Genomic DNA, 19886 nt, shown 5'->3' on the forward strand with positions numbered 1-19886 from the left:
TCAATTTTATCCTGCTCAAGACTAAATAGTGATCACTTCCAATTTCAAATCCTCTGTACACTCTGGTGTCCTGCACCAGGGAGAAAACATCACTATCAACAATAACATAGTCAATGAGACTTTTCTTATTCCTTGCCTCTTCTCTCCATGTGAATTTGTGCACATTTTTATGTTGGATCATGGTGTTAGTAATAACCAGTCCATGTCCTGAGCAGAAATCCAACAGGTATTTGCCATTATTATTAGCTTTGCTCTTTTCTCCAAATTTTCCTAAAACATTTTTGTATGTCTGATGATCACTTCCTACTCTGCTATTTAGATCCCCAACAAGGACCAGCTTTTTCTTTTTCATTGTGTCAGTAGTGTTCTCTAGAGACTTAAAAAGTTCCTTCACTTCTACCTTAGTTGAGCCTTCTGTGGGACCATAGACACAAATAAGTCTCATTGTCCAGTTCCTCATTCTGATATTTGCCCAAATCACTCTACTTGACACTGCCTGCCATTCAAGAAGATGAGCCTTGACTTTTATGTTGAATACTATGGCTACCCCTTCTTTTCCTTGATTGTCATTGCCTGAATATAACATTTTGTATTTATTGCTCAGAAAGATCTCGCCAGTTTTTGTCTTTTTTGTTTCAATCACCCGTATTATGTCGATCTGGTACTTATCTAATTCCTCCGCTAGCTCCATTTCTTTGCCATTCAGGCTTCTTATGTTGATAGTACTGATCTTTAACTCTGGTGATATTGAGTTGGGGCGTGTTTTCAGATTTGTTCCAGTAGCTGACTTTTTGCTGTTTGCCCTGGTTTCCTGGCAAAAACAACAGTGGCCTTGTTTAACTGGGCGACACCCCAGCCGGCATGAAATTTTGTCATGTTGTACCATCATTTTGTATTTTCATATGATATGGATTGAATTGAGTCCATTTGTATCTCTGAAGGAGCATATTTAAGGAAATTTTAGAATACATGCATGCACACACTTTTCATAATTATATTTAGATTCTGAAAGCAATGGCTACTTGTAGTATGATAATGCATCTTCCATCAGGTCAAGTTCATCTGTTAGTGGTTTGATGAATATAATATGAAATTAAGCATTATTTCTCATCTCAGACACGAGATTGGGAATATATGGAATATATTACAGTATATATATATATATATATATTAGAATATATTAGAATGGCATTATTTCTCAAGAAATGATTTCAAATTATTCTAGTTAATTCTTAAGTAATAATAGTATCCATGACGTGAAATTTATGTTTTTATTAAGACAGTCAGCTGTTCTACACAATGGTGAGGCACATTTTCTCTTTATCTGGCTCAGGAATGTATAAGATGAAAGTCATATCTAATTGTTGATATTCAAACAACTATCTAATAATTAGTGCACATGTCTTGTACTTAAGTTCTTGAAAATAGCAATGTGAAGTTGCCGAAATATTGAAATATATTAAAATTTATTTTAATGTATATCCTAGTACGTTGTAATTTCCTTAAATTATATAGTGAAAATGCATAACCAATGTCTAAGCCTTTCCATGAGAATATCTAATAATTAATTAGCAAGAATTGCATTAAATGAGTGCTGGTCTTATTTATCATGTAAATGATTCATATCTAAAATGTTACTTTATTATATATATATATATATACATACATATTGTTCTTCAGGTTGTAGGCCGTAGGATGGATGGGTCAGGAAAAGGGAAAGTTCTTTTGCACTGGACACCTGAGGATGTGTAAGTATTCACCTTAGATATGAGAATTTTAAATTAACTGTATATGAAATGAAGTTTAGAATTAGTTGATTTGAAAGAAAGAAATTTTATTATTGTACTTAAATTGCATAACAGATATTACATCATATGTTTCTACATGGATTCACAGTAATCTATATAATGTGTGGACAAATGGGAATCCATGTAAACACATAAACATACACACATGAACTGAGTGAAAAGATTATTATTATTATTTCGGGCAACTCCAAGGAGTCGACAGACTCATCGATCGAGGCCCTAACATCATGTCAAGAACAACTATTCGACATTCACACAGTATCTATCATACCTCGCCTTGAACTCATTTATGGTCATAGCATCCACAACAGACTCTGGCATCTTATTCCACTCATTTACACTCTCCAAGTAAAAAACCTGGCTCTAACACCCTTGTTAACCACATTCTTGCCCACCTTCCATGGATGGCCTCTAGTCCTCCCACTACCAGTCCTATTCTCAAAAATATCTTCTGGATTGATCTTATAGAAACCCTTCAGTAATTTGAATGTCTCAATCATATCACCCCTTTTCTGCCTATCAACGAATTTTTTCAACCCACAAATCTTCAATCTATTCTCATAAGGTTCATTCCGCAAACCTGCCACCATTTGGTCACTCGTCTCTGGATCCTCTCCACCTCCTCCCCATCAAGAAGAAACCCTGGCTCCCATATCTGGGCACAGTAGTCCAGATGGGATCTTATCAGGGCTCGATATAGAGGAACAATAACTTGTTTGTCTCTGCTGGTTAAAGTATTTTTCAGTAACCAAGTGGTTTGATGAGCTGATTTAGCCACTTTTGCAAGTGCCCCCTAAACTTCAACTCTCTATCCACCAACACTCCCAAATTCCTGGCCTCATTGATCTCCTGGAGCACGATTCCACCAATGTGATATACTGCTGCTAATCTTTTCACTCAAAAATGCATAACCTTACACTTTGCCACATTAAATTGACATCCATTTTCCCTAGCCGAGTCCTCCAAACTATCAAAATCATCCTAGAAAATTTTGACATCCTGTGCACTCACAATTGCTCTACCCAACTTTGCATCATCAGCAAACAAATGAACACTTTCTCTCAGATCCTTTCGTATATCATTAATGAACAAATTGAAAAGTAGTGGTCCAAGAACAGAACCCTGTGGCACACCACTAGTCACAAGCCGTCTTTTGGACTCCACTCCTGAATAAATCGCTCTCTGGTATCTCTCGATCAACCACCCTCCTATCCATCTCACCAACCCTATATCCATCCCCATCTTCTCCAGTTTACTGATTAGAGTTCCATGTGGTATCCTGTCAAAGGCTTTGGCAAGGTCCAGTAGAATCACTGTAAACCCATTACCCTTATCCAGTTCAGCCGTCACTGTGTTATAAGACGTGAGCAAGTTACTGAGGCATGATCTACCCTTCACAAAACTATGTTGCTCCCATACAGTATCCCATTTTCATCTATCCAATCCTGTATTCTTCTCTTGACTAGTTTCTCCAAGACTTTGACAATGATTCCTGATATGCTAATCGGTTGGTAATTTACAACAGTATTCTTGGAACCTCCTTGATGCAGTGGAACTATTTTCCCCTCTTTCCACTCCCTCGGGACTAACCCAGATCCGAGACTCAGATTAAACAAAATGGTCAAGGGTACTGACAATTCTTTAGCCGCTTCACGTACGACACGAGCTGGTATACCATCCAATTCCACAGATGTATTGACATTGAGGTTTTGTAATAGACTACTCACCTGCACCTCATTCACCACAATTTCCGTATAATCTATTGGTTCATTCATTTCTGCAGTGTCACCACCTGGATGATATATTCTTGCAAAGTGCTCGCTCAGTAATTCAACTATATCAACTGATTCGGTTACCTCCCTACCATTGGCATTCTTTAAAATCATTCTGCCATATACATTTTTTCTTTTACTTGCAACATATCGAAAAAACTGTTTAGGATTCTTCGTAATCCTTTTTTGCTTTTCTTACCACACTTGTTACTCTTCTGGCCTGGGCTTTATACCGTTCATGTGCCTGCCAGTCACCTTTCTCCTTAAATTCCCTCCATAGTCGTTTCTTTTTTTCATCTCAAGCTTAATGGTGTTATTCATCCATTTAACTCCTACTTGATTTATTATTCGGACTCTAGGTATACAGTCAGCCATTGCTTCATGCAAACACTTCTTAACCGCCTCTCATGCACTGTCAATTTCTAGTCCTTGCAGTTGTACATGCCATGGCACTGTACCAATCAATCTCCTAAGCTTGTCATACCTACCAGCGCGATAATTCCACGTGTGCCCTGTCTTAATTGTAAATTCCACACCTTTAGCCACCTCCCAAGTCAAGATCCCATGATCACTCTCACCAATTGGTAGCAACGTGGTCATGTTCATTACAGCCAAATTCTCAGATGCAATTACTAGGTCAAGCACTCTCTGACCCCTAGTATTTTCCATTACATGCTGTCACAGATAATTATCCCTTAATAACCGCATAAAATTCAATTCCTTCCTCCCATGTGTCCTCTCCTCCTTCCAATCAGTGTTACCATAGTTGAAATCTCCCATAATAATTACCCTCCTTCCACTCATTTCTTCTGTTTGGTTATGCATACCATCTCCACCATCTATTCCATCATCTGGTCTATAGCAGCACCCAACTGTATATTTTGTTTTGCTAGTTTCAATCTCTCACCAAATAGCCTCAAATGTGCTCTTTTCTCTATCCTGCAGTTCCACTTCTATTCTCCTTGGCTGTAGCTCATCTGCTATCATCAGTAACACATCTCCTCCCCCATTTTGCTCTCCCTGTCACTCCTGAACACACCATACCCCCTCACATTCAATCCCACTAGCTGTGTCATCTTCTGTCAGCCATGTTTCACTAATGCCAATAACCTGTGGTCTGGAAGTGCCAACCAAGGCCAAAAATTCTTCCCTCTTGTTCCTAATACTTCTGGCATTTGTATACATGAATTTCAGAAGCTGATTTGTCTCATCCCTATTTTGATGCCTTATACTAACTATCCCATTCTGATTCGTGGTCTTTCCTACTCGCTTGGGCATAATACACACATTCACACGCTCAACTGTCTCCCTAAAATCTGCATATGTACTCACCCCCCCCCCCTTAATAACTCTAGTTTCCCTGGTTCTGTACATTCACTTCCACTACATTCGACAACACCTTTTCAAGTCTCCATACACCAAATCCATTCAAATGTAAACCATCCATTTTATAACTCCTTTCACCCATTGAACTCATTCCACACATCCACAAATTCCACACTCATCAGACATAATTCACGCATAAAGTCATTGGTAATTATGGCTCTCCTTCTATACTCTTCACTGTCATACCGTGGCAACAGACTCACCATCCTAACTCTCTCACTCTTTTCTTTTGCTACCTCAAGCAATTCCTTCACATCCTCACTCATAGCCTTTTTTTTTTTGTTTCCTTTCAAATCATTTGTACCCGCAACCACTATTAATTCCTTCACCCGCTGTTTTTGCATTCTAATTGACTTGCTTACATTCTTTACATTCGCACCGGGTTGGTATGATTTTGTTAACCTCTAAACTAACACACCTCTTACTAAGGAATCCCCATACAACACACGCTCTTTCATTTTGTGTACACTCACTTTCATACCCTTATTTTTTCTATCTTACTTTTGCTGATTATTAGTCGGTTCGCTTGTTAAAGATTTTTGCCAACGCTCCAGCTGCTGATTTACTCTGTGTATCGCTCCGCGTAATAGTGCTATTTCACTCATTGCGTCAGTGTCATCATTTTTATTCTCCGATGAATGAATCATCGGAGAATAAAAATGATGACACTGACGCAATGAGTGAAATAGCACTATTACGCGGAGCGATACACAGAGTAAATCAGCAGCTGGAGCGTTGGCAAAAATCTTTAACAAGTTGAGATTTTCAGACAAATATGGTGACCTGGATGCCATCTTTGTATTCCTCTTTATGGGAGCCATGTGCACAGATAATCGCATCTATCAATTTACTTATTAAAATACTCGAAAAACACACAGAAATCCCCTAGACATGTTAAAATACTAAAAGTAAACAATACTATGCAAATTCATCAATTTTTACTCAAAATATCACTTATCTGGTCAGGAGCTATCCTCAGACACTACATACCATATAGCCCTCTGATATTTAATCAACTGTACTAAATTATACAAGTAATTTGGTTGAGTAATTTTACATCAGCGTAAAAATAGCGCTGGGAAATTCAAACAGTAACAATATAGTCACATGGAGAAAGCTATCTCAAGGCACTTGCATTGTTTGAAATATTTAGAATTTATGACAATTCATTAAATATCTTTCCACTGTGTTTGTATATATTTATGTTTCTTCATGGATTCACAGTTGCCACTAGATCATAGAATTCAAATCCTACATGATGAAGACCAATAAACTTGTTAGAAATGAAACCTACAACATGGTAAGCTTTGGACTCAAGTTTTTTTTGAAAAAGTGTTGGAATTCTAATGTTATTTCCCCTTTTTTCAGGATCACAGAAACTCTTCTATGGTCTGGAGTGCATACAATTTACTAAAGAGCTAGTCTCATTCATTTGTGCATAACCTACTTTAACCATCAAAAATTGAACTCTTCTTAAGTCAACTGTGAAATTTCCAAATAAGAATCTGACTTATCTGACATCCTTAGCAAAGATTGATTGAATCTAATTATGAACTTCTCCAAACATTACAGTAGTTCTTTTTTTGTTGACTTATATCACCTGAAACAAATTTGAGAACCTCAAACAGTAACTGTCCTAGTTCAAGCAAACATATTCTTAGTTCATAAGTCTGCAATCACTCCAAAGCTTTTTCCTTATTTAGATTTTGCACATAATATATTAAATGTGTGAAGAGGCCTGTGTAGTTCAGTGGAAGTGGTGCTTGCATCTTCTGCGCTTGGTCACTCAAAGTTAGACCTAAGTTCAAGTGCTGTCTGGAGGAACTTTTTCTAAGCCTTTCTTCAACCAGTTCCCAAGTTAGTCGATCTCTGGCACAGGCAAGCGGGTTTTTCCTCCTGAAAACTCTGATTTTTCATTCCGTAAACTCAAGAAAATCGACCGTAGTACCCACATTATTTCAGACAGAAACATATCTTGTTAGGGTTAGGTTCCAAGAGATGGCAGCTCTTGTTTGCCAGTCTCTTCATCAGTGGCTGCTATAATTAGTGATAGACATAGGCCAGCTATCTCTGATTGGCTACCTGTGGAGATTGAACAGTCCACTCAGTCTCCAAATGCTAGATAGGATATAAAGGCCTTTCTTACTCCCTATAAGGGAATAAAAGGCATTAGCTGATTTTTTTTATATATATATTAAATGTAATATATCTCGTCTCTCATGCGAGGATTTAAAAAAAAAAAAAAAAACGCACTTCCCGATGATTGCCAAATATGGTTCAAATCTATTTTCTCTTAATATCCCTGTCTGAATAAAAAGCTTTATGTAGTCTATCTAATCATAAAAATCTCCCCATTACTTTAAAAGCTGACAAAGGAATATTACTGTCGTGTTTGGCTCCTGTCTACTGTCATCTTAGACTGACAGAGAGGAATTTCTCTAGTATGTTTCCAGTTAACATTTATGCAAGCATACTTAAGAAGAGGCTAAGAAAATGATGTTCTAACTTGTTCTCCAAGAGAAACTCGCAGAACAAGTTGGGTTTGGGCCAAATAGAGTTTTCAAGTTCAGATTTTCACTTTATGAAAAATAGTTGAGAAATTGTGGCAATATAACAAGGATCTGTACTTAAGTTATATAGGCCAGGCAAAAAGCATACAACAATGTGCCCAGAGAAAATCTTTTCAAAATGCTACAATTACATGAGGTAAACAGAACATTATACAGAGCAATACATAGTATATATATATTTAAGTTTTAAGTCAGCAGTTATTGAAGGAAATACAGGAAGATGGATTGATGTAAAATCAGGTGTAAGGATACATACCGTCTCCACTCTTATTCATCATTTATATGGATCACAAGATGAAAGAAAATGGCATTAAACCTGACATTAGAATCAGGGATACCAAATTTAGGTATTTGCTTTATGCAGCTGATGTTACTCCTAAACACATCAAATGCAAGGCTCCAGATTTTTTTTTAACTAAACTAAATAACAGGGGTTAATAAGGTCTCCATTCCTTTAAAGGCTATGTGGAGGTCTCCTCTCACTTATACAGAAAACTGACCCGGGCTTCTGACCTAATGTCCAATCCTCACCTTCTCATAGTACACCCTGTTAGGTATCTACCTAGATACTGAACGAAGGAGGATGGACTGGCATTTTGAGATTTAACTGACCAAATTGTATTCTTATTGGCTTAAACCACAAATAAATGATGGTACAACATGACATAAGGTTAAACAATGCTCCCATTGTTTTCACTAGGAATCCAAGGCGAACAGCGAAAAGTCAGCTACTGGAACAAATCCCGAAACACACCCCAGCTCAACATCACCAAAGTTCAAGGTTGGTACTATCAACAGAAGAAGCCTGAATAGCACAGAAATGGAGCTGGCTGAGGAATTTGATAAGTACCAGACCGACATAATAGGAATGACTAAAACAAAAAGAAAAAACTGGTGAGATCTTTCTAAGCAGTAATACAAAATGCTATGTTCTGGCAATAACAATAAGGGAAAAGGAGTAGCAGCTATAGTATTCAACACTAAATCTTCTTGAATGGCAGTCAATATCAAGTAGAGTGATGTGGGCAAATATCAGAATGGGGAACCAGACAATGAGATTTATTTGTGCCTGTGGTCCCACAGGTAAAGTGGAGGAATTTTTGGAGTCTTTAGAGAAAGCATCTGACACATTGAAAAAAGAAAAGATCTAAATAGCAGAGTAGGAAATGATTGTTTAGACATACAGAAATATTTTGGGTAAATTTTCAGAAAAGAGCAAAGCTAATAATAATGGCAAATATCTGTTGGATTTCTGCTTAAGACATGGACTGGTTATTACTAATACAATGTTCCAACATAAAAATGTGCACAAATTCACATGGAAAGAAGAGGCAAGGAATAAGAAAAGTCTCATTGACTATGTTATTGTTGATAGTGATGTTTTCTCCCTGGTGCAGGACACCAGAGTGTACAGAGGATTTGAAATTGGAAGTGATCACTATTTAGTCTTGAGCAGGATAAAATTGAATTTCGTATTGAAAAGAATGACATGTAGGAAAGTTTTAAAGCGAATAAAAGTTGAGCAGCTCTCAGATGTGAACTGTAGACTAAAATACACAAAGATTATTGAAGAAAAAATGAAAGAGTTTGAGAACAGGAACCAAACCTTGGATATTCAGTGGCAAGCCCTGAAGAAAACATTGAAGCAAGTTTAAGAGGCATGAAGGAAAAGAAGAAAGCATGTTGTGAAAGTTCCTGGTGAATAAGTCAGCTATTGCTCTTAGAGAGTACAGAGACAAATGTAAGAAAGCTTAACACTGTGCAAAACTAGCTAAACAAAAGTCATGGGAAGACTTTGGTAAGAACATAGAAAATAAATATTAGGAAGTTGGCAAAATATTCTTTAGGCTGTTCAGAAAGCTCAGAAATGGAGGAAAGAGTACTTTAAAATGAAATAGAGATGATAAAGGTGGTATGAAAACTGGAGAAAAAGATATCCTTGAAGTATGGAGTAATTACTTAGAAAAATTGCTAAATGAAACAACTAGTGACAGTACAGTGGTAAAAAACATTCAACAGGTATGCAATCAGGAATACATATCCATACCTGAAATAGAATAAGCCATCAAAAGTCTGAAATATAGAAAGGCAGCAGGAGTAGATGATATTCAACTAGAAATGCTAAGTATGGAGGTATAAAAATCTTGCAGTGGCTACTGAGTGTTCCTGGTAAGATTCATGCAAGTATACTTGAGGAACAATTGAGATGGATTGTGGAAGGAAAGCTTGATGAAGAACAAGCTGGATTCAGAATTAGGTCAGGAGCAGATTTTCACTTTACAACAAATAGTGAGAAATCCTAACAAAGATCTGTATTTAAGTTTTATAGACCTGCGAAAGGTATATGACAAGGTACCAAGAGAAAAGAAAAGCTATGAAAATGCTACAGTTATATTACGTCAATGGGACATTTTATCAAACAATACTTATTCTTTATTTGAGTTGTAAGGTAGCAGTTAGAATTGAAGGAAGTTGGTTTGATGTTCAATCTGGGGTCAAACAAGGATATACATTATCTCCTCTGTTATTCATTATATATGTGGATTACATTATGAAGGAAGTGGGTATTAAACCTGATATCAAAATTGATGTTAATCACAACTCTTTACTTTATGCAGATGATGTTATACTTTTAAATAAATCCATTACATGTCTACAAGATTCCCTGACCAAATTGAATAACTCATGTAATAAATTTGGTATGAAGGCCAGCACACTGACAAATGTATCATGAATGGAGAACCTTTAGAACACTTAAAGCATTTCATCTACTTAGGCACAATTTTTAGTGAAGATAGGAAATTAAATATGGAAATAGACAACAAAACCAACAAAGTTGGTATGATAGGAAATCAACTGAATAAAATTATATGGAATAAGAGAGAAATTAGTCAAAACACTAAATTAGTTGTATACAAGACAGTGTTCAAACCAGTTTAACATGTGGATCTGAGAGCTGGGTTAGAAATAAAACACGACCAAAAACTAGAGACCACATATATGAAAGTCCTGAGAAAGATTAGGGGCATGAACAGATGGCATCAATGGCAATATCATATTAAAAATGAGGATATTAGGAAATTAGTTGACATTGTTAGCATTCAGGAATGTGTTAGCAGGACTAATATCAGTGGTATGGTCACTTAAACAGAATGGGAGAGAAAAGATTAGCAAAATAAGTGTTCTCTGCCAGGTTGTTAGGAAAAAGACCAAGAGGGAGACCAAGATATGGGTGAATTGATACAATAAAAAAGTGCCTCAGAAGATAGAATAAGATCTGATAATGTTGGAGTCTTGACAGATAACAGATGGATGTTGATAGGAAGTAATGATGTAAATTCTTCATGTTGAAAGTTTATTTTTCACTTGGTTAGACTATAATAAATTTAGTTTAATCATTTTATCCAAGTGAGAACAAACAAAGTTTGCACCTGAAAATATCTTCATCTTCAGGACTGAATATGGTGTTGTACTATCTTACCTGGGTAAGTAGTTCAACACCAGGCAACTCGTAGCAAAGGTGGAACAAGCTACCAATACTTCTATCCCAGTATCTTCCATAATGCAAAAACACATCTCCTTGCGGATATGTATAATGTTATACATTAAGGGATTGGCCACTACCCAGACTAGTTTCGACCTTTATTGAGGTCTCTTCAGTGGAAGCCAGGCCCAGAGTTGAATATACCAGGGGTAGAAGCAATAGCAAGGTCATCTTTACCTATAGGAGTTGCCAAAAGGTTTGCCACCTTTTTTTATTAAATTACTCTGGATTTAGAGAAAGATGTTGAAAGTTTATTTTTCACTTGGTTAGACTATAATAAATTTAGTTTAATCCTTTATCCAAGTGAGAGCAAACAAAGTTTGCGCCTGAAAATATCTTCATCTTCAGGACTGAATATGGTGTTGTACTATCTTACCTGGGTAAGCAGTACAACACCAGAAAATATCCTGAAGATATTTTCAGGCGCAAACTTTGTTTGCTCTCACTTGGATAAAGGATTAAACTAGATTTATTTTAGTAAGTTCTTCATGTAATACTATCATAATATCCTGTACACCCCTTGAGGGTATGTGTGAGGAATTTGATAATGATCGTGATGACAAATTTGGCATGAAAATTAGCAATCATTAGACCAAAACTATGAAAACAGGCAGGAACATAGAAAACTTTATCTACATTCTGAATGGAAGCATACAGAAAAGTAAAATATTTTGGCTATTTAGGCACAATTTTTAGTGAAGATGGCAAATTAAATATGTAAATAGATAACAGAATAAGCAGTGCTGGCTGGTTAAATAAAGTAGAATGTAGATAAGAGACCAATGATATACAGAATAAGAGAGAAATTAGCCAAAATACTAAATTAGCAGTTTACAAAACAGTGTTCCAACCAGTTTTAAGTTATGGATCTAAAGGTTGGGTTAGAAATAAAGCACTTGATCAAAGATAAGAGACCAATGATATGAGAGTTTTGAAAAAAATTAGGAGTCTGATCAGATGATATTATGTTAAAAATGAAAATATTAGGAAGGAACTTGACATTGTTAGCATTCAAGAATGTGTGAGCAGGGCTAACCAAAGGTGATATGGACACTTAAACAGAAGAGGAAAGGTTAGTAAAATAGGTGATTGATACCAAGATGTCAGGAGAAAGACCCAGAGGAAGACTAAGATATAGGTGGATTGATTGTCAGATAATACTCAGAAGACCAAGGTGTTAGATACAAATATTGGTGTACTGATTAGTACTAGACTATTTGGAGGAAAATTGTTGATAATAAATTAGTAACAGTGTAAACTTAATCGTGTAATAGTCATAGTAGCCTGTACATACCTCTGAGGTGCATATCAGGGAATTCATGATGTTAGATTCCTCCAAATATAAATGTAAAACAAGATATTATTTATACAGCTATTTTATCCTGTTTCCATTTAAGGAAACATGATAAAACAAGATAAAAAAGACTAATAGAGGAAGAAATTTTGCACATACTTTGTTTGGATGTTAGGACGTCTTCGTTCTCCATACTTCTGCTGTTAGGCCAATAAGGGGGGGGTAGGAAATGTTGGGGGTTGTTTTGAGGCAAGGTGGGAAGATTAAATTAGAAAACCCAGGTTGTTTTAAAAATAATATATATATATATATATATATTATTATTATATTTAAGGTGCTTCTTTGGGAAAAAGGAAGGGATTTATGGGAAACATGGCTGGGGAGAGCGTTAACGGGGTTCGAGCCATTTCGATCGTGTATTGTCATCAGAACATTTCGGGAAAAGTGTAGGGCTATGTTATGTCAGCTTGGTGTATCTGCCTTAGAAGGACTTTTGTTTTCGCTTATTGGTCCGAGTTGTGACCTGATTTTTATGTTGTGGAGCTTCCAATACTCGGAAATTAGGTAGAGTCTGTGGACATTGATTAAGTTTTCATCACATTTTATCGCTATTGTTTCCAATATTCTAATCATTGTTTCATTGTCTTGGTTGTCTATTATTATGGCCTTGTCAATTTGAGGGGTATGTTTCTGTTCAAGGGCGTGAACTGCTATTTCTGTCTTCCCTGTACTCTGTATTTTATTTTTCTTTTTGATGTTGCATTTTTTTCCGTTTAAATGTTCTGGAATAGGGATGTTACAGTCACGGAAGTGTTCTTGTAGTCTAGCCCATAAAGACCTGATGGTAGAACCTGTGTAGGTGATATCACAGTCTTTTTGGCAACGAAATTTGTAGACTACATTGTGGTGTTCTTGCATTTCTTTGTGTGTAAGAGATTTAGTGGGTTTTAGGAGAGTTTGCTAATTTTTGGTTCGTGATGAATACTAGCTTATAGTCAGTGTGTTTGAAAATGTATTTATAGGCTTTGTGTGTATGGCAGTTTGATAATCTTTCGTGTTGGAAAGTCTGTTTTTGGTTGTAGGGTTGTTTTGACGGGTTTTTGCTGTTCTGTTTGCGTAATTTATTAGTTGTGTGGGATAGTTGCAATTTTTAAAAATCTGTATTAAATTATTTAATTCCATGTTGAGATAATTACAGTTAATTGAGAATTTGTAAGCATTTATTAATTGTGATAGGATGACCGATTTTTTAACTGAACATGGATGGTATGAACTGAAATGGAGATAGTTTCTGATATCTGTGGGTTTGTGGTATATTTTCATGGCTATTTTGTTGTTAGTTCTGATTATTAATGTCAGGTTTAAGAAATTGATGGATTTGTTCTGTTCATTTTCCATGGTGAATTTTAGTCTATTGCTGTAATTGCTAAGGGATTTTTGTAAGGTGGTGATGTGTGTAAAACAAGATATTTTTTCTTATGTGATTGAAACACCTGTCATAATTGGTAGATATCCAACCAATAGCCAGCTGAAAAAACCTAATTATTTATTAGATAATGTCATTTCTCTGAATCCAGATGTTGTTCAAAGATTTAGGACCTGTCATGCAAGACCACCCACGATTTATGGTCTTCTTAAACACCACAAGTCTCGATATCCTCTTTGACAGACTGTTGACTGTGTAGGAAGTCCTATGTACAAAATTTCAATATCTCTGTAATCTTTTCACTCCTTTTACTGGTCACACTTTCTCTTCTATGATCTTTGATCGTATTTCAAAAATTAGCGATTTGAAACTTCACTCTTTCAGTTTAATGGTCACTTTTGACATTACCTCTCTTCGATGAAAAGCCAAACGGCTATTTTTTTTCTGGCGAGGTTGATATAAGTTAAGGGATAAAAAAAAAAAAAAACAATAAGGGATAAAAATCCCTTATTGTTTTTCAGCCAGTAAGCGAAACTATGATCGAAAACTACGATCTGTAACGTTTCTTTGCCGACGAACTGTCAGCGTATCCAAGCGTAAGTGACCACTTGGTAGTGCCACACCACGGCAACTCGTTGCAAAGGTGGAGCAAGATCCCTCACTGTTCTTGATATTTTCTCATAATGTAAAACACACAGCTCTAAAGAGATGTAGTACTGTTTTACATTATGAGGAGAGGTCACTACCCAGACCGGTTTCAACCTTTTTTGAGGTCTCATCAGTGAGTTTCTTCACTTAAACTCTGATATTCCAGGTCTAGCTACTCACTGATGAGACCTCAAAAAAGGTTGAAACCGGTCTGGGTAGTGACCTCTCCTCATAATGTAAAACAGTACTACATCTCTTTAGAGCTGTGTGTTTTACATTATGAGAAAATATCAAGAACAGTGAGGGAGCTTGCTCCACCTTTGCAACGAGTTGCCGTGGTGTGGCACTACCAAGTGGTCACTTACGCTTGGATACGCTGACAGTTCATCGGCAAAGAAACGTTACAGATCGTAGTTTTCGATCGTAGTTTCGCTTACTGGCTAAAAAACAATAAGGGATTTTTATCCCCTTAACTTATTACATCATTTCACCAATATTCCTTTATGACATCTTGGAACTGTTATCTTTCTAAATTTCCATCAGACATTGTGGATCAGTTTAAGTTTGTTGTGAACTCTAAATATTTTAGCTGGAATGGAAAGCTTTACAAACAAATAGAAGGTGCTGGAACGCATTCCCTTATTTCACCAACTCTGGTAAACTTTATTTAGAACATGTCAAAGAAAACATATCTACTTTTGAAAATATTTCAGGAATTAGATGTTTTCCTTGGGGGAAAAAAAAAACCAAAAAAAAAAAAAACCTTCATTTCAGAGTCAAATTTAATTTGGAAACATAACTGAATGGAACTACAGGTAACCCTCGTATAACATGGATGTTATATGAGGATGTGGTCGAATAGAAATGTCACGTTATTTGAGACTTAGATCACAGAAAAAGTAGGGTTATTTTCTGAAATCGTTTTTTTTTTTTTTAATTATATAAACAACAATAACATATCCAACAACATATATTTTTATTTAATTCAGGTAATTCATGTAAGTTAAGAAAACATAAACTATGAAACAAATGCATAGTATAAACTTATAAAAATTACAAATTGTATGTAAACTTCGATGAAAAGCCAAATGGCTATTTTTCTGGCGAGGTTGATAAGTAAAGGGGATAAAAAATATACTGGCTGAGAAACAATAAGGGATTTTTATCCCCTTTACTGTATGTAAACTTCATTGCACATAATGAATAAATGTTTTAGGCAAAATAAAATAAAGCGCATATTTTAATCATCATCACTGTCTTCAAAAATAACATTTCATAGATGTGCTTTATTTACAATTGTCTAGATATTGTCATTACTTGAAATCTCTTGGACATCATTTGTATAATTCTCATTGCATACTTTGGCTGGTTTAGCTTATCAAGAAGTCAGTAATAAGACCTTGCTTACCACTATGCTGCAATTTTTTATTAAGTTCATAATATGGACTAAACAAATATCCAATTGTCTTGTGAATTTTCCGGAGCGCTCCATTGAGGAATCATTATCCATAAAATACCTTCCTAATTTTTTTGCAAAGTCCAATCCTGCTAATTTCTTTAAACTCAATTCTTTAATGGATTCATCACAATCAAATCTTTGGCAGAACTTTCCATGCCATTTGGTTTGACATCATCTATTAATTGTACCAGTTCCTCCTCATTTAAATCTGTTTCCCCATCAATTAATGCACTAATTTCATTTTCAACCATATCGCAAAAGCCTTCTAAGTAGCCATTACTATAAAGATAAATTTTTACATAAAAAAATCATTACATATTGTATGTAACTCACCAGAAAATAAAGTGCTTAGCTTGGGATTAACACACACATGATTTTTAATGTGCTTTCCTGGCAAAAACAAAGACAATTTTCAACAATAAACACTTTATACAATGAACAATTGATGTACGTGCATGCTAAAGAGTATTTCCCTTAATATAAATTTGCTACTTATAACTACATGTGCGATATGGGCAGACACAAATTTAACAAAGATAAAATTTGATTTTTAAGTCGCACAGTGAAAAATATATGGAAAGATAAAGGGTTACTACAATTTGTAGACCGTGTTGTATAAGATAAGAACAAGGGTTGAACGAGGGTTTCTTCAACTTGTAGACCACGTTATATCGAAACCGTGTTGTATAAGTACCACGTTATACGAGGGTTACTTGTATATCCTTTCTTGATGTCCTTCTCCAGCTGATATATTCATCACTTATCTGCACGTTACTTTTCACAGAAATAATGTATTATTAAATGCCTCATATTAAAGAGCTCACATTGTCTGTTCATCTTAAGTGCTCCAGAAGGAAATTTCTGCCATTAAACAAACTCTCTCTCTTACCCAAAAAAATTTGAGAGAATCACCAGCTGTTTTTCTCCTTCCACAGAATCTCCATCCTTTATAACAGAGGTACTTCTGAATGTGCATCAGATCATCTCTTTGTTGCCATCTATTGATGATATAGTACACATGTTTCTGCTAGCTGGAATGTATTAATTTCAATATAACTACAAGTTAATTTACTTTGGTCAAACAGGCCAATCTTGCCTTGCTGAACATAACATTACTAATATTAGCCATAGAGGATCAGATCCCACAGGATCTGATCCTCCTGGGATGATGTTAAATTATTGCATAGTTGCTTCTACAAATTTGAATGTCTTTTTAAAGAAAGTGCTAAGGTCCTTCTCTATTGCCGAAACCTCGATCTCAATGATACATTGTCATCTATGCCCGAAATTTAATATTTACCCTGGAAAATATCAGGGATAGGTACACGGCAATAGCGGTAATGTTCAGTATAAATGGGAATCTAGAGATTTAATCAGAGATCCAATGTAGATAACATTGCAGTTGGAATGGCAAGGAAATCAATAAACAACACTGCATCAACAGTAAAATTTTCTGCAGGCTGGCTGCCAGTTAGTGCACAGAGCTGAACCTGATGGTAATACATCTGTTTGAAGCTTACTGATCAGCTGGAGAATAATCCTGCAGCTGCTTACCCAGCCAGTTTGTGCCTGGAGGGAGACTGGTCGATGATATGCAAGGGGCACTGTCTGAGGCCACACTTGGACCTGAGTCTGGGCACTCCCTGCTTGTAGTTATGTACACAAGTCCTTCACCCTGGATGCATGAACCTTGTTCTTTGTTTTCTGAATCAATACCCTACACATGAAAGTCAATCATAAAAATACTGTAGTTTTAACTGTGGATACAAAAAAATCTCCCATAAAAAAATAACAACAAAATTTTTTTAATATGAAAAATATAACAAAACAAAATTGGAACAAATAATAAATATATGCCAAGCTGCCCAAATTAATATCAAAAACGTTTCTGAATAAAAAACACACTTCTAGATCATTTCATCAACATTCAAGGCATTAACATACAAATATTAGTGACATACAACACCACTTATAGACATCAAAACCTTATCTCTCTTTCCTAACAGAACTTCAGTTGGCATCCTCCACAACCACAGTCCACCTCAACTATCTCAAATACATCCGACACAATGCATTTCGCAAAAACGGTGGAACATGTGCTTTTGTGAAATTGATCTCCTGTCAAAGGCTATTCAACTAAGAATTCCCTCTTTTTGAACTGCTCTGGCTTAAGATATCCTTACCACACTTTACAGCTTTTATTTACTGCCTTTACTGCTCTCCTGACTCTGACAATCCTGCTGCCTATCACTAAAAATTGATTTCCTACAAACCAATTGCCCAAATTGTGAGATTGTCCTTCTTGAGACTTTAACGTCCATAACAAAAAATGACTCCTCTACTCCAATTTCAAATCAAGCTGGTAGGGAAGCTGAATCACTTCTCATTAGTCATAACCTAACACAAATAGTCAGTCTACCACCAGAATACCAGACAGTCCTCATTATTCCACCAGTGTTCTTGACCTTTTCTTAACCAACTCTCCCTCCAAACATACCATGGATGTTGCAAGTTTTTTCACTTGGTTATGCTATAAATTAAAGATGCCAAGAAATTATATTCTTGGTTTCATCTATTATCTAGGTGTAAGCAAATAAAGTTTGCACACGAAGTCACTTCATGGCTGGGCTACGTGTACTGGGCTAATGACTTCTCATCAGTTGCCTTAGTGTCCCTTAATGATGAGACCTCAAGAAAGGTCGAAACTTATACTTTTAAATATAAGTCTGAGTAGTGGTCCTTTCCATAATGCATAGCATTATACATGTCCATAATGATATGCATGTTGCATTATGGGATACTAAGGTAATTGATGTGAAGTTATTGGCTTCTATATACAAGTTGCCCAGTCGTGAAGTGACTTCCCGTGCAAACTTGACCTATAATAGTGTTATAGATCTTGTGAACTTTCATGTGCGAGGTCAACATAAAATCCATAAAAACTTCGTAGATTGTTTTCTTTCTGTAGTTTAGATGGTTTGATAATTTTGACTCACAAAGACAACGTTATAATCAGAATATTTAAATATATGTTTTTTTATATATATTTCTTACATCTGGATGGGAATTTTAAAATTTTACTATAAGGAATATTTCTTTCATATTGATATGTGGCAGCTGTTATCTTTGCAGTTTACTTGTTTACTTGTTAAGCTTTACTTTGGGCTATACTCTCTCTCTTATCTGTTTTAATTAAAAAATTTTTTGTAGCCATTTTTAATTTTTGATTTTCTATTTCTTGTATTCGTCCATTATTGTAATCAGGGCTTCAGAAATCCACTTGCCTACTCACCACTGGTGAATTATCAGACATGTGGTGAGTGAATTTTCAGCTTTGTTCTGAATGCATTCAGAATATATTATTTTCTTGGCTAATTATAATTTTTTTTTGCCATTTTAAGACATCTCATTCTAACAAATTTATTAAAGACATTTGGATCTGAAATCTTAAATTCAAACACTATAGCATTCCCTTGTAAAGAATAATAAAAACATGAAATTTTTTAGTTACTGATTTTCTCTAAAAGTCATAATGTAAATCAGTCATCTTCAATTTCTTCTGCCCTTTTATCTCTTTAAGGTTCAGAACTTTATTTTTCTTTCTATATGAAAGAAAAAAAAGAAACAGTCATTAAAAACTCAACCTGCCATATCTTCTTTCTCCAGCAGTTGTCCTGTTGTCATTGCCATAACATAACAACTGATAATTTTTAAACATGTTTTTTTCTCTATGAAAGACTTTATAAATATCCACTATCAAGTTCGACCTCCCTTCCCTCATATATTTCACAGGTTTTATACAATGTTCTTCTCATCCCATACGTGCTTGAGAGTCATAGTTTCAGTTTTGTTTAAGTTATGAAATGAGAAACATTAGCTGTCGTTATGCATTATCGTTATAGCACTTTACTTGAAAACAGTAAATCTTGCACCCCTTTAAGAAAAACAGTAAGTTTTTCATATCAGATATTATTACAAA

The 19886-nt window shown here is 35.5% G+C and overlaps 1 protein-coding gene across 1 annotated transcript in view; it reads left to right on the plus strand.

The window, feature by feature from the left end:
* LOC150105232 (zinc finger protein AEBP2-like) overlaps positions 1 to 19886 on the plus strand; it is an 88308-nt gene that overhangs the window by 55446 nt on the left and 12976 nt on the right. The window contains exon 3 of the mRNA XM_090395142.1: positions 1681 to 1748. Within this exon, the coding sequence (XP_090251268.1) occupies positions 1681 to 1748 (68 nt within the window). The remainder of the gene's footprint in view (positions 1 to 1680; positions 1749 to 19886) is intronic.

Source organism: Typopeltis vanoorti, chromosome 7 (genome assembly GCF_054136105.1).
Source record: "Typopeltis vanoorti isolate ZY-2024b chromosome 7, IOZ_Tvanoo_1.0, whole genome shotgun sequence".
In the NCBI taxonomy this organism is placed as follows: Eukaryota; Metazoa; Arthropoda; class Arachnida; order Uropygi; family Thelyphonidae; genus Typopeltis; species Typopeltis vanoorti.